Source organism: Toxorhynchites rutilus, chromosome 3, assembly GCF_029784135.1.
Source record: "Toxorhynchites rutilus septentrionalis strain SRP chromosome 3, ASM2978413v1, whole genome shotgun sequence".
Taxonomy (NCBI): domain Eukaryota; kingdom Metazoa; phylum Arthropoda; class Insecta; order Diptera; family Culicidae; genus Toxorhynchites; species Toxorhynchites rutilus.
Genome location: NC_073746.1, coordinates 143,980,695 through 143,997,124, shown reverse-complemented (window position 1 = coordinate 143,997,124; position 16,430 = coordinate 143,980,695). Strand labels below are relative to the sequence as shown.

Below are 16,430 nucleotides of genomic sequence, written 5' to 3'. Positions count from 1 at the left end.
TTTCCAACAACCCTAAAATTAAAATGGGCTCCCTAATGAAAAAATAAAAAGATACGAGTCTATTATTTTGCGATAAGGAACTCAATTCCTGTTCCAATAGTTCAAATTGTTAAAAGTATTTTATAAGGGTGTTGCTGATCAGATTCTATTCCAATAACAGACACAACTCCGTAATCTGCAAGTTGTTTCAGGCTACAATTTTCAGTGAGACAATCATCCATGTCGCTTATGGAATAGCTAAACAAAACCCTTAACAAACTTAAACAATATTATAGATCCGTCTACATCTTTGTGTACGGTTCTACTACAACACCAACAAAATGTTCCTCGAAAACAAACAACAACATTAGGCAACTAAATTGCAAACTATCGTCGGGACACAAATTAATTACTTCCTGAGCATGGTAAAAATATGTTGCATCAAATCAGTTTGACGTATCCTCTCAACTATCAAATTAAACAATTTCAACTAATAAGTATATAAAATACCTCCCTCTGCAGAAGCACAACATACCTTCGAATGTGTATATCCCGCGAGGAATCCTATATGCACCTCATTATCCGCGCCAGCTGAGGAGATAAATTTCTCTGGAAAAGCCAAAGCCATCGTCGCACTACCATTGCTGTAATCACCAATGTGCTGACAATCACATTTGGCAGCATGCGGCTGCCGCAGGAATATGAATGACGTTCCAATGGACAGCTGCAGGCAGGACATTTTGGCTACCACTAACAGCAGTAGATTCAAACGATGAGCTTCCTGATTGCCGAGCTCCATTTTAGTTTTGATGGGTCTCTCGATTCTCGACTTCACGACTCATTCGTCAATAATTAACTTGTTGGTGATGATGATGTTGACGACAGAGGAAAGCTAATAAATAGAACGATAAACATTGGTCAATTATGGCAAATGTATTGATGCCGCTGTAATAAAATGAGATGCTCCCAGTTCGATAAAGATTCACTTCCTCTGAATTCCACTCCGCCGAAATTATGGGAATCACAAAATAAATAGCACTCAGTAAACACGTCAGTCATGGTAGCAATAACCTTAGCAATAATCCTTAGGCTGTTGTTTGTCATCTTGACGCCTCTTCAATGCTAATAATGCTTTTTGAAGCGCAAGTAATGAAAGCATATCGGAACTAGAGTTCGGACACCAATACCTAAAATAATTATGATTGCTTATCAACTGTTTGTCCAACGTGTCGTAAACTTTATGGGCTCAATTTAGCGTACAACTTTAGCTCAATGACTATCACACGTGTTTCCTGTCAGGAAACACATAAATCCAGGAAAATTAAGTCTGTCAGTCTGATATTATATCCCGAGGTGATAGATCAATTAAGCTGGGCACAATCACGTTCTCTCAGGCAAACATCCCGACATTAACGGCTCCGCCTCGTGTGGATATATTCGGTTACATATTTGAGTATCTACCAAGGGTAAATATCACATAACTCTGATTCGCCTAATTCCAGCGTTGGTAGACGCCGTGCAGCACAACACAAAGGACATTGACCGAAGAGTAAATTACGGTGGGTGGAATTCAGCGATATATAACACTTGCAGACCGAACACAAAACGACTACGTTTTATGAACATTAATTATCGCGAAAATGTTTCTGGTCTTAAGCGATTTAGTAATGTAACGGCATTTCGTTTGGTTATTCTGTGGCAATACGACAATTGCGATGCTCGGAAGTACGTTTTGAGCTTAATTCATGTTAGTATCTCATCTCAACCTTTGCTCTTATCGGTTCCACTTGAACAATTATCGAATCGCTGAAATGGAGGAAAATTACAGCTGAAATATAAAATTTACTCAATCAATGTCCGATGCAAAGGTAGTTTTTACAGTATGCAGTTCAATGATTTCTAGAAAGCGCTTTTTGCAGTGAAAAATTCGATTGAGCCGCCTACAAGAAAACTAGAAGTGGTGAAGTTCAAAAGTTATTTTTCGGATATAGCCAAATACATGGCCATTACATCATTCTGATTTATTACAATTTCAAGTTCTATATCTCTATGAAAACAACACGCTGTATATATCCGAAGGTCAGACGCAATATATCTGGATAAAAGCCGCGTTATTTATTCCATGTACAATGTAAAAATTCTGAACATTAAAAAATTATTTCTAAAAAATAACACAACGATGAAAATTTGTTTATAAAGTATAATTATTTGTTTATAAAATTTATTTTATATTTGTTTATAAACTATAATTATTTTTTCGCTTTTAAAGAAATTGGAGAATATATTAATTAACCGTGGTGTGATCATTATTTTAACTTTCATTCGTTCTAGGAAAATCAGTTGTAACTTTAAAAAAAAGATATTCAAATAACTGGAAGTTCGCGTAAAAATCTGTGCGTGATTTCCAAGGCTGTCTGGAGATTATTTTGCCTCACTTATGATGAACGTTGGGGCACGGACAGCAGTGTTCAACACCTAGCTTATAACAGCATTGCCCGAGAGCGATTCTCAACTCTACAATTTTAATCGTGATAAGGCCATGTAATGCTATGACAAATAAAGTATCATTATCATAGGCCGGCTACATTAACGATCATCGGGTAAGATACTGTAATTGTAGTTTTATTGTAATTGTAAGAGTCTCTATTTTGGGAAGAGTTAGATGTATATTAAAATTCATTGCATGTTAAGGGCGCTAGAGGGGTAGGATGATGGCTCTCGTGGTCGTGTGATTTGTCTTGATTGCATTTTGGCAAGTTCTAGAATACACCTACACCGTAAATAGCAACAGTAGTAATTTTTGTGAGTGGTGGCTGAAAATGAACTTTCCACCCGATATACCATGATGATGAAAAAATTGTCCACCAACAACATGAAATTCATATAGAAAGATTAATTATGGCGGCCTGTTTTCCACATTACATTGCACAATGGTCCAGGAGATGCATTTAAGTGGAAATTAGCATTTAAAGCTGCCCCAGAAAGAATGGAAAGCTATTGAAGAGAACGTATTTTTTTGGGAAGAAATATCAATAAATTTGAGTCAAGTTGAGATATTGACAAGTTCTGCATCGCAAAATGTTTGTATCAGTATGTTCTAAAAGTCTTTTGAAGACAGGTTGTATTTGAAACATAAAAGTTAGAGCAAAAAAACAGTTTTTTTTTTAATGGTGACCCCAACGCAACTTAGGAAAAAGGCGCTATATTGGTTATTTCAAGAGATAGGAAAAAACATTGTTCTACAAAGATGTCTCAAATAACTGGGACTACAACATTGTCGAACTATGTTTACCTCTATCTATAAAGATAAGAAAGATAGATTTTTTATTTCATCGAAAATGTTGGTCACCCTATTTTTGGCAACATGAAAATATATGTAACAACATTGTCGAAGACAGTTTTTGTTTAGAGAATAACTATCGAGCTCTAAATGCTAATTTCCACTTAAATGCATCTCCTGGACCATTGTGCATTGTAATATAATTCTCAGATAAACTTGCTATATTCAAATACATCATGTTTGGCTTGCTTGCTATATAGCATATAATTGAGACGCTATTTACTGAGATTCAAACCATCTTCTAAATTCGAAATGTTAATTTTTTCACGAAACAACTTATTGTATCCAGAATGAAAAAACGGGCACATGCATCAATCAAAACAATGTAACAAATTTCCGTCAGCTTGGAAAAATCGTTTCAGATTTGTATGTTAAGAAAAGTGTTTCTGATATAAGGTTTTTGCTAGGTCTCTGCAAACGTTGAAGAACACCTTTTTTAATATTTTTTTTATTTTATTCATTTTTGTCAAACAAATGTAGACTACATACTTATATATTAATGTTACAATGTTTTCTTAAGTTAAATATTATTACTACGGTACATGTACATGTTTCTTTTTAACCGTTTTTTATTCATTGTTGTGTCAATTAATTCGCAGTGCTGATTGCATATACGCATCATGCGATTGATAGGAGCGTTGTTTGCATAATTTGTTCTGGATGTTTTGGTTAGAAACAAATTGCGTGTTCTCAGTTGACGCCCAGGTACATAGAAATTTAATTTTTCTAGTAATTCAGCTGATTGTACTCGTTGCGAAATTAGATCATTAACAAAAGAATGCATTGCAAATTCACGACGTTCCTTTAGTGCTTGGATGTTTATGAGCATGCAGCGTGCTTCATATGAAGGAAGTGGAAATGAGGTCCAGTTCAACTTACGGAGTGCAAATAAGAGAAGCTGTTTGTGGACTGACTCAATGCGTTCTTCATGTACGACCATATACGGGTTCCAAACGATGTTACATTATTCCAGAATGGGCCCTACGTATATGATATAAAAAAGCTTAATTGTGTATGGGTCCTAGAAGTTATGTGAGAAGCGTTTGACAAATTATTTGCCTTATTGATTACAGAGTTATAGTGTTCTATGGATGTGAGTTTACAGTCCTGGACGACGCCTAGATCTCTAATTATTTCACATTTCTCTACATTTTGATCTCCAAGACGTATTACGTAGTAATGGAATGTCGATGCGGTCATGTGCTTTACTGAAGTCAGTGTAAAGAGCTTCTACGTGTTTGCCATTTTCCATTGCATTCAAAATAAAAGTCACAAATGAGATTTAGTTGTAGTTGAGCGGCCTTTGAAGAAGCCATGTTGCATACACGTTATTCTATTCTTTACTTGTTGAAAAACTTTCTCATTCACTATTGCTTCGAATAAAGGGCGTGTCACATCAAATTGCATCACGGAAAAAACGCTGTAGAAATTCGCCCAGTAGACCGATCCTTTTGAAAATTTTAGACAGTAAAATAAAAACTATTAAACAACTTTTGGCGTTTTCCATTTTTCATACTTCGAGCCCAAGCCCGTATGCTCGTACCTTCCTCTTTACCCCGTCCATAAGTTTTTGTACAACGTCAGGTTGTAGTTTTTTTTAACAGAAATCCATTTTCTCTTGAAGTCCGCCTCCGATTTGACAACTTTTGGGTTCTTCCGGAGGACCTGCTTCATAATCGCCCAATATTTCTCTATTGGGCGAAGCTCCGGCGCGTTGGGCGGGTTCATTTCCTTTGGCACGAAGGTGACCCCGTTGGCTTCGTACCACTCCAACACGTCCTTTGAATAGTGGCACGAAGCGCGATCCGGCCAGAAGATGGTCGGGCCCTCGTGCTGCTTCAATAGTGGTAGTAAGCGCTTCTGTAGGCACTCCTTAAGGTAAACCTGCCCGTTTACCGTGCCGGTCATCACGAAGGGGGCGCTCCGCTTTCCACAGGAGCAGATCGCTTGCCACACCATGTACTTTTTGGCAAATTTGGATAGTTTCTGTATGCGAATCTCCTCCGGAACGTTGAATTTGTCCTCTGCGGAGAAGAACAACAGGCCCGGCAGCTGACGAAAGTCCGCTTTGACGTAGATTTCGTCGTCCATTACCAGGCAATGCGGCTTCGTCAGCATTTCGGTGTACAACTTCCGGGCTCGCGTCTTCCCCACCATGTTTTGCCTTTCGTCGCGGTTAGGAGCCTTCTGAACCTTGTATGTACGCAGGCCCTCCCGCTGCTTGGTCCGCTGGACGAATGAACTTGACAAATTCAGCTTATTGGCGACATCCCGGACCGAACTTCTCGGATCACGTCTAAACTGCTTAACTACGCGCTTGTGATCTTTTTCACTGACGGAGCATCTATTTTTGCCGTTCCTCACCTTCCGGTCGATGGTTAGGTTCTCGAAGTATCGTTTTAGTACTCTGCTGACCGTGGATTGGACGATTCCCAGCATCTTACCGATGTCCCGATGTGACAACTCCGGATTCTCGAAATGAGTGCACAGGATTAATTCACGACGCTCTTTTTCGTTCGACGACATTTTTCCAAATTTACGAAAAATTGACAGTAAAGCATGGCCAACGTGATCTATACACTCTTATCTGATTTTAAAGCGAAAGCTGAAGATATAATTCCTAAAAATTAAATTTCTACAGCGTTTTTTCCGTGATGCAATTTGATGTGACACACCCTTTAGTTTAGGAATGCAAGAGATAATGACAATTCCATGATAATTACGTACGTCAGATTTAGCGCCTGATTTAAAGATAGGTACCAAAAAAGATTGATTCCATTTTTCTGGGAATATTCCAGTTTGTAGTGACATATTGAAAATGCAATATAAGGGAAGGGTGAGTTCCTCAGCCAGGTTCTACAGAAACACAGGTGCTATTCCGTCAGGTCCTGGTTCTTTCGTTCCATCTAATTTCTTCAATGCATGGCATATTTCTTGTTGTGAAAGATAGTTTACCGAGATGTCATTTGGATATTCCGGTAAAAATGAAAAGTAGTCCCCATCGCGATTTTCTTCGGAAAATGTGGTATATACTTCCTGAAAGAAATTTGCAATGAGATTTCAAATTTCGTTCGAAGAATGCCCTACATCTTCATCGAGATGCATCTGCGATGGATAGTTATTGCTTTTGAGCTTAGACTTTACGTAATTAAAGATTTAAACCAATGCACAATGGTCCAGAAGGTGCATTTAAGTGGAAATTAGCATTAAGAGCTCAACAATTGTTCTCTAGACAGAAACTGTCTTCGACAAAGTTGTTAGATATGATAGAGCGCTCATTTTTATGTTATCAAAAATAGGGGGACCAAAATTGTCGATGAAATAAAAAAATACAACTTTCTTATTTTTATAGATAGTGGTTAAAAATGGTTCGACAATGTTGTAGCCCCAGTTATTTGGACATCTTTGTGGAACAAATTTTTCTTCTATCTCTTGAAAAAACCGATATAGCGCCTTTTTTCTAAGTTGCGTTAGGATCACCATAAAAAAAACTGTTTTTTTTTTGTTCTAACTTTTAGATTTCAAATTCTACATGCAAACTATCTTCAAAAGACTTTCAGAACTTACCAATACAAACATTTTGCGATGCAGAACTTGGGAATATACCGACTTCATTCTTTTTGGGGCAAATATAAACAAATTTTATTGGCGGTATTTGAAAGAGCATATTTCACTTTACATAATATGTGATTTTCAAAACCATGTTATTTTTTCTGTTTGAGTAAATCAAAATTTAAATCATCAGCTGTTTCCCAGGTTATTCATAGTTCGCTCTCGGAATTGAAGGAGGATTTACATGAAACTAAACAGTTGACGAAATCACTCACTGAAAAACTGCACTCTAATGATTTTGAACCAAATCGTGAGAAGCCCGTATGGCCGAGGATTAAGCGAACTCGTGACAAATCGGAGCGGGAAACACCAAGAGCCCACCCGAGTACTAAACTTGTTAGTGGTACCAAATCCGTAGAGAAACAGACACGGGCCGTTGAGACTGTGCCAAAACCACCGGAGAAATTCTGGATTTACCTGTCCAGGATTGCCCGCCATGTCACCGAGGATGATGTCTCTGAGCTAGTGAAATCCTGTCTACAAACCGAACAATCCGTGGATGTTCGAAAACTCGTGCGAAAAGATGCTGATCTGAATCAATATGCATTTATTTCATTCAAAATCGGAGTAGATTTGCAGCTGAAGGAAACGGCTTTGGATCCATCAATCTGGCCTAAAGGAATATACCTCAGGGAATTCGAGTCGCAGGAAACCAACAAGGATTTTTGGGTACCAGTGAAACATCCGCGGATTGGCGAAGGAACCCCAGTAACAGCTTCAACGCAATGAGTCATGCTTCGAGCCGTTCGTCCTGTCCACAATTTCATCTAGTAACGGAACGCACATCTAACGTCTTTATGGAAGCCCCCAAACCACCTGACACAGTCGAGCATCCCAACTTTTTCACTTGTGCCGATTTTAGCAACCACCGCAGCCGTTCCGTTCCTGTGTTCGGAGTTGGTGAGGGGGTCTTTAAATGTGCTGATTCAGGCAAGTACGAATGTTATATCGCTTCTTCGCTTCCTGAATTCCGTCCCGTTTCCAGCGATCCCGTACAATATAAGGATAGTACAGTTCTTCTATCATACTCAGCTGGATTGTTAAGTGAACCGGAATGCACTGATGATAGCTCCATGGGAACCCCTAGTCCACTAGACACAGTCCTGCTTTTTGATCTATCCTGTCGGCGGAGTCGTTCCGGTCCTGCTGTCGATGTGCGGCCAGGGGTTTCCCACCCACCTGCTCAAGGCAAGTACCAAAAAGTTACTGATCTCGATCCTGCTGATGAATCCTCGCCTTCTAGCGTACGTCGGTGTAGAAAAATGTGTGTTTATTACCAGAATGTTGGTGGTATTAACACCTGCATCAACGATTATTTTCTCGCTTGTTCTGATGATTACTACGACATCATCGCTTTGACGGAAACTTGGCTTGATGACCGCACTCTGTCCAATCAAGTTTGTGGGCAAAACTACGAAGTCTTCCGAACGGACCGAGATCAGTTCAACAGTATTAAGTCATCTGGAGGTGGCGTTCTGATAGCTGTCCATCGACGTTTGAAAGCCCAGCTGATTGCTGAAAACGCATGGTCGTGTGTCGAACAAGTTTGGGTTTCGATAAAACTAGCAGCGAGAGTTTTATATATTTGCGTTGTGTATGTTCCTCCCGATCGCATTCGAGATACCGCATTGATCGACGTTCATCTACAATCGCTGTCAACAATAGCTGCACGTGCGCTTCCAGCAGATGAAATTATCACCTTTGGTGACTTTAACCTCCCAGATCTGAAGTGGCGAATAGGGTCTGGAAGATTTCTGTTCGCTGATCCGGCCAAATCGACATTTCATGCGGGTACGAACGCTTTATTAGACGGCTATAGCTCCAACTTGCTTCAGCAAATCAATTCCGTTAGTAATGAGAACGGCCGCATGCTCGACCTTTGCTTTGCGAGTAAAACTGACGAAGCTCCAACACTATCGGTAGCACCAGCGCCTCTTGTGAAATTAGTACCTCATCACCCTCCACTATGTTTAGCACTGGAAGTCTCTGCGAATAGTTTCAGCGCCGTTCCTATCGCCGTCTACTACGATTTTAAAAATGCTGACATCAGTAGCATAATTAATGTGGTCTTGAATATTGACTGGAACGCAATTTTGGACAAGGACGACGTGGACGGTGCTGTTCAAACCTTCACGAACATCATGAGCTACCTAATTGACAGGCATGTTCCTAAGAAAAATAGACATTCATCTACTCACCAACCGTGGCAAACCATCGAAATTCGACGACTCAAAACTGCCAAGAGGGCTGCACTCAGGAGATATTCAAAGAACCGTCTCCCAATCTTCAAGCAACACTATTTACGACTGAACCATCAGTACCAAAGAACGTGCAAACGATGCCATGCAATATATCTACGTGGGGTTCAAAGAAAGTTTAGAAGAGATCCAAAATCATTTTGGAAATACGTCGATGAGCAACGTAAAGAGTCGGGACTTCCATTATCTATGTTCCTTAACGGACAAAGCGCGTCTGATGTTCAAGGGATTTGCAATCTTTTCTCAGCGAAGTTTTCAAGCATTTTCTCAAATGAGAGCCTTTCTCAAGAGCAACTCTCAATGGCCACAAGAAGCGTTCTACTTCAGAACAACTCTTTTTTCCGCATCGATGTCAGCGTTCAACAAATTGAAATCCTCGAAATCTGTTGGACCGGATGGAATCCCATCATTGATTTTTAAAAAATGTGCTGTTGGATTGATGTCTCCAATGCGGAATTTGTTCAGCTTGTCCTTGTCAACGGGTATCTTTCCGTCGCTTTGGAAGAGAGCATACATTTTTCCGATTTACCACAACGAATCTTCTCTCTTTCACAACGTACATATTCGATGGAATGTCCAATGGTGTGAACCAAACGGATGTTATCTACACCGACCTGTCAGCCGCCTTCGACAAAATCAACCACGATATTGCAGTGCAAAAGTTAGACAAGCTTGGTTTCAGCGGAAATCTCCTGCATTGGTTGAAATCCTATTTGACCGGACGCTCTCTCACGGTGAAAATTGGCGATGGCCTCTCTGTTGAATTTTCGGCTACATCAGGAATACCTCAGGGAAGTCATCTTCCAAGTTACGAGAGCCGATGCCAACTAATAAGTCTAGAAACGCTACATGTACGGAGAGATCTAAACCGCGCCTTATTGATATATGACGTCTTGATCTTCTTCTTCTTCTTCTTCTTCAATGGCACTAACGTTCCTAGAGGAACTTCGCCGTCTCAGCGTAGTATTACTTGCGTCATTTTTTATTAGTACTTAGTTGAGATTTCTATGCCAAATAACACGCCTTGAATGCATTCTGAATGGCAAGCTCTAGAATACGCGTGATCACAGTGCAAGTCGGAGGAAATTTCTTTGACGAAAAATTCCCCCGACCAGAACGGGAATCGAACCCGAACACCCGGCATGTTAGTTATGACGCTAACCACTCGGCCACGGGAGCACATGACGTCTTGATGGCTAGGACTGAATGCCCAGTGATCCTCGAAAACATCAATTTTAACATTCAATCTCGAACTCTACGAAACTACGTCTTCCTTCGAGTACCTTTCCGTCGTACTAGCTATGGATGCAACTCAGCCGTTCAAGGCCTGCAGCGGCTGTTCAATAAAGTAGCTTCGGGTTTCGACTACCATATTTCACGAAGTGCGGTTCGGCGAAATTTCATTGTTATGATAAGAAATTTTCATTAATATCATTAGGACAGAAAGTGTCTGTTGATTTACCAAATAAATAAATAAATAAATAAATAAATATAGTGGTGTAGTGTCGGACTCAAAACCCAAAATGGAGATATGAAATTTTGAAAAATTATGATTGGCTTCTATACAAATGAAACACAAATTTCTGCATAACTCGAAAACTAATCAAGCAAATGGAACCAAATTTAGCATGTAACGGATTTAGGGTGCATGAAACGTTTCTATAGTAAATAGGTACTTCTCTCCCTCTCTAATGAAATACGAATTTCTGCATAACTAAAGAACTAATCAAGCAAATGGAACCAAATTTGGTATATTGAGGTTTTAAGGGGCCCAAAACGTTACTATGGTGAATAGACACTCCTCCTCCTCTCTTAGAGGGGACTGCCATACAAATAAAGCATAAATTTCTGCATAACTTAAGAACTAATCAAGCAAACGGAATCAAATTTCAATATACGGAATCAAATTTCAATATACCATATTCTAAGGTGGTTCAACACTGCTTCCGACTCTCTAAGGAGAGGCTGCCATACGAATGAAACACAAATTTCTGCATAACTCGAAAACTAATCAAGCTAATGGGATCAAATTTGGCATATGAAATATTTATATGGTGGTTTGACACTCTTCCTCCTCTCTAAAGGGGGAGGGCTATATGTCAAGAACTAATCAAGCAAATGGAATCAAACATGGCATATAGTGGTTTTAGGGATCAATAAACGTTTCTATGGTGGTTTGACACCCCTTTCCCCTCTCTAAGAAGGGCTACCATAAAATGAAACACAAATTTATGAATAATTCGAGAACTAACCAAGCAAATTTGGCATGTGGAGGTTATATAGGTCGATAAACGTTTCTATGGTGGTTCTTCACTTCTTCTTCTTTTTTAAGGGGAGGAGGGGCTGGTCTGCCATACAAATGAAACACAAATTTCTACATAACTCAAGCAAATTGAACCAAATTTGGTATATGGTGGTTTTAGGGAGCATTAAATGATTCTATGGGGTTTCGAAACTCCTCTCACCTCCTTAGGGGGAAATTGATCACTCCTGTATCTTCTTTTATCTATATAAATACAAATGGATCGCCGAATGTGTTGATGAGAGCAAAACTCGAGGAAGCAATTGTCCGATTTAGGACTATTTTTATTGTATCATAGTTTCTGTATCAAACATTTATTCTATGTAACGGAGAAATATTTGCAAGTGGTTGTAAAATCTTGAACGAGAATTGTGTCTGAAAATAATCTGATATTATGTTGACGAATTTTGGTAGAAGCACTAGGAGTTTTATAGTAAAAGGTAATTTTAAAAGGTCGATTATAAGAATGAACAGTTCTGCGATTGGACTCATGAACGTGCGCTTAGTAATAAAATATGAATGTTTGAAGGTATTGATGATAAAAAATAATGTTTGGGTGAGACGAAGTTTGCCGGGTCAGCTAGTATATATATAAATATATATATATATATATATATATATATATATATATAAAAATGGAGTCTGTCTGTCTGATTTTTATAGATTGGAAAATTACTAAACTGATCAGCGTGAAAATTTGTATGTAGGGATTTTCAGGGCCGTGGAAGGTTCTTATGATGGATCAAGATGCCTCCCCCTGTCCAGGGGGGAGTGGTCTTGACAAATGAAAGACAAATTTCTGCATAACTCGAAAACTAATTTAGGGGACAAGAAATGCTTCTATGGTGATTCGACACTCATTCCTCTTCTCTAAGGAGGGGGTGGGGGGAGTCAGCAAACCAATGAAACACAAATTCTAATTCTGAATAACTCGAGAACTGATCAAGCGAATGGAATTTGGTGTGTGGTGGTTTCAAGGGGCAAGAAACATTTCTAGGGTGGTTCAACAATCCTTCCACCTTTCTAAGTGGGGGGGGCTGCCATACAAATGAAACACAAATTTCTGCATTACTCAACCTGGAACCATATTTGGTATGTGGATATTTTTGGGGGACAATAAATATTTCTATGATGGTTCGAGACTCCTTCCCCATTTCTAAGGAAGGGGCTACATAACTCGAGAACTAATCAAGCTAATGGAATCAAATTTGGCATGTGGAGGTTTTAGGGGACAACAAATATTTCTACGATGGTTCGACACTTCTCACCCCTTCTCTAAGAGTGTCGCTGCGATACAAATGAAACATAAATTTTCAGCTGAAATCGAGAACTAACCAACCAAATGTTTCTTGTGATGTCTCTTTGTCTCTTGATGGTCTAACCCTCCTTCTCAATTATCAAGCCAATATTCTATCGTTCATAAGATTATACCCGCTCTTCAGGAAGGACCAACTCCATGGATCGGAACGAATAATCATTCTGACAATCAAACGATGACTATCAGATGCACTTTTAATCAGAAAAAAAATACAATGAAACTTCCAGCAAATGTCGTCTACCGATATAAAATTCGACATAAAAATATTGATTAAATACACATCAATCAAATGAGCTGTCCTACGTTCTGAAGCTGAAGTACACACAATTCAACATAGTTACAACACTACGATATTCGCCACATATTATTAATCCGTAAAGTCATACTTGTAAATCCTTTTGTTTGGTTGTTTTATCAAAATCACTTATCAATTTAAAGCTTATCTGCAAAAGTTTGTCTTTACTGCACACAAATTCATGACTATGGCACGGCATACCGGTTTCCCCAAATTTTTACTTTTTACCAACAAACAAAAAAGGAAAAAACATGAAGGTTTGCATTTCGTAGTTACACCTCTGATTTAATTAATCTCTCAGCATCCAGAAATAGAAAGGCGTCGAAAAAGAAAAATGTTGGCACAGGAATGCCGGGTCCGGCTGGGAAATCGTGAAAATTCGATATGCTTTAAATTGAGCATCATTTTTTCTCGTCAATTTCCATTTTTCATTTCACCCCGAATCGGATATGCTGCTCGTATTTGTGAAGCGACATATCCGATTTCGTTGTATATTATCAACTCAGATATTCCAATTCAGTTGGAGTACGGAAAATGACATTCCTAGTTATGAGTTTGACTTGCTAGAATTGTAATAAAAAAAACTTAAAATTATGTAGTAAATTCTTGGTGGCAGTTATAAAGTAAATTATTCTTATCATACACTCACGTTCAGTTGGCTGGCATACACTAGCCTACGGCCATCACATGGTGGATGATAATAAATCAAACCAGGATTATCCATTCACACTTGGGTAATTTCGTAGCTCATTAAACTTCTCGCTCAGTAACGCCCGAACAAATACGTTTACTTCACCTTACAATTTTTCATGAGTACTGATGAAGGTAATTTGAACTTTTATTCACATCTCAGTCAGTCAATTTTCCCTTATCTGAGCGACGATAAACAGAAGTTCAATTTTCAATCTTCGAACACCTCGTTTCTTCTGACCGGTTAGGGACATTGTAAAGTTTTTAGTTAATTAAATAACGTGTTTGATAAATGAGATAAATCACCCGAGCATAATGCCCAAAGCTAAGTGGGCTAAAATTATAAAGTTCTAATTGAAAAAACAAGGAATTAGCTACGTAAGGCTAAACGTTGTAATAGGATATTTTGCACAAACAGGCAGCATAGAATTTTGAAACACCGAAAACACCTTATCACGCGGCTATCGAATAACTAGTTGGAACACACTTTCTTCTCCGTTGGATGATTCTTTTCTGTCAACGTATTGGATCCCACTGGGATCAGTTAATTGCTACGTGCATTATTTCCCGGTCCGAGCAGGATATAATTCTACCCACCTAATCAAATTAGTCACATTTGCCATTTCCAAACATTCCAGCCGCAAAAGTATCTTATTCACGTCACAAACTTTAATCGAAACTAATTGAACTTTTATTGGAAACTCTAAACTATGTCAACAGGACATTTCGCTGTTATCCGTGTCAACAAGGGAAATTCCATCCGCATTACTCCATCTCGCAAACAGTATCCACCGCTTTGCTACTTCACTACAATTGGTTCCGTTTCCGTTCCGTGTGCGAACTCTGCCAGTGCAAGAGTCCTCCAATCGACTGAGGGAAAACATCCGTAACTTGTTGCTTTATATAGGCGAATGTTGCCAACATGGAAAGGTTTTCCTTGCGCGCTTCCGAGGGACGAGCCATCGCTGATACCGGATACACAGAAAACGATAGACAATGATGACAACGATCTAGCTCTCGGCAATGTTTCGTCTGTATCTCACCGCTCTCGCCGAGCTTGGAGCACATGGTTCGACTTATTGAATGAAATTGTTTGTTTACAAACGATTCGGCGAGCACGTGCTTCCTTATGTACCATTATGTTTTCGCACGAAATAGTAATTTCGGGAAAATGATTACACGTCTCGGAAGGGAAATTGTTCGATTCTGGAAACGAAACCCCTCTTGGCTTTAGTTGTGGGTTAAAAGTTTCCCGTTGAAACTTTTCTATCTGGATGTCGGTAGAGGCATGCTCTGGATTCGGGTTTACTCTATCATGTATTTCAGTTTATTCGTTGACAAATTAACAGCTCACGGTCGTTAGTAACATGATACTCGTTATTCATGTTATTACATTATTTACATTATTTACATTATTACATTGTTCGCGTAGGTCATCTTTGATTCCCAATCAGTTAAAATTGATTGAGAACTAAACTGCCGTTCTACGCATAGTTGTCCCATGTTCCAAAATCAGCAACTGAGAAAAACACAATCAAAAATTTCTAACATTTTTGTCTACCAGAAGCTTTAAGCGTTTCAGTTTACCAATACACAGGGTTTTTTATAAGCAGTAAACTGTTGTTTAATGAAATGGGAAAAGATCGCCTCACTTTAATCGATCAATCTTGATTACGAGCTTACGAGGGACAGTTATGCCTAGAATGTCAACATGGGACAATTTAACTTGATGTTTTTTTTAATATTGGGAACGAATATCAAGTTGTTTTGTTTTTTTTTTCTGAAGGATTATGCCTAAAAACATCAAACATCAGCGCAAAGATTGATCTGCAGCACTTTTGCAGAATATAAATCTCCTTGTTATTAGGCATTCGCTAACAAGGTAAACACGTGCTCAGTTAAACTTTTTTTTTACTTGTTTGAGAATTAATTCGTTCTTCCAAACCAGAAATGAGTACATTAGCCCTGCTGAAAGCGTCGTGACACAAAATTCTTGTACTTGAACCGATTTATTTATCATGGATTTACAAAAAAAAAATGGTTGGACAGTTATTCCTAGAATATCAACATGGGACAATCGAGCTTGATGTTGTTTTTTAAAAGTTGGGAACAAACAATAAGTTTTTTCGTGTTTTTCCGAAAGATTATGCATAAAAACATCGTTTTATGAAGAAAAATTAAAACTGCCGGAAAGTAACATGGGACAACTTTGCGTAGCTGCCGTTCTAAAGATGCGCACGAGGCAAAGGTGCGCATTGGTCATTTTGAAGCAAACGAGCATAAAATTTCGACAACAGTGTAGTCGTTTGATACATTATTACACCAGCAGCTCACACATATAAAAAAGATACATTTCATGAAAGTGGCTAAAAATTATGAGGTAAAAAGAGTTTTGCGATGTTTTGATCTAATTTTTTCCAGTTTTGGAGATGACGATTTACTTACCTAAAATAACTGGAAAGTTAGAAACTACACTGTCAAGGAAACCTTCATTCTATAGTAGATGATAGTGCGTATTCGTTTTTGTGAAAAAGTTCAAGAGCTTTTTTTAAAAATTCGTTTAGTTCAAAAATTGCTTGTGGGGCAAAGGTGCGCAGTGGCTGTGGGGTAAAAGCTCGCACTAGCGTTGTGCTCTG

General features: G+C 38.8%; 1 protein-coding gene across 1 annotated transcript in view; it reads right to left on the bottom strand.

Annotated features, from left to right (window-relative positions):
- The window catches only part of LOC129779383 (guanylate cyclase 32E), a 51,029-nt gene extending 36,379 nt beyond the window's left edge, over positions 1 to 14,650 (bottom strand). Inside the window, exons 1-2 of the mRNA XM_055786816.1 lie at positions 14,392 to 14,650; positions 515 to 871 (exon numbers count right to left, since the gene is read on the bottom strand). Of these exons, the coding sequence (XP_055642791.1) occupies positions 515 to 778 (264 nt within the window). The 5' untranslated portion in view covers positions 779 to 871; positions 14,392 to 14,650. The remainder of the gene's footprint in view (positions 1 to 514; positions 872 to 14,391) is intronic.
- Between the last annotated feature and the right edge of the window lie 1,780 nt (positions 14,651 to 16,430).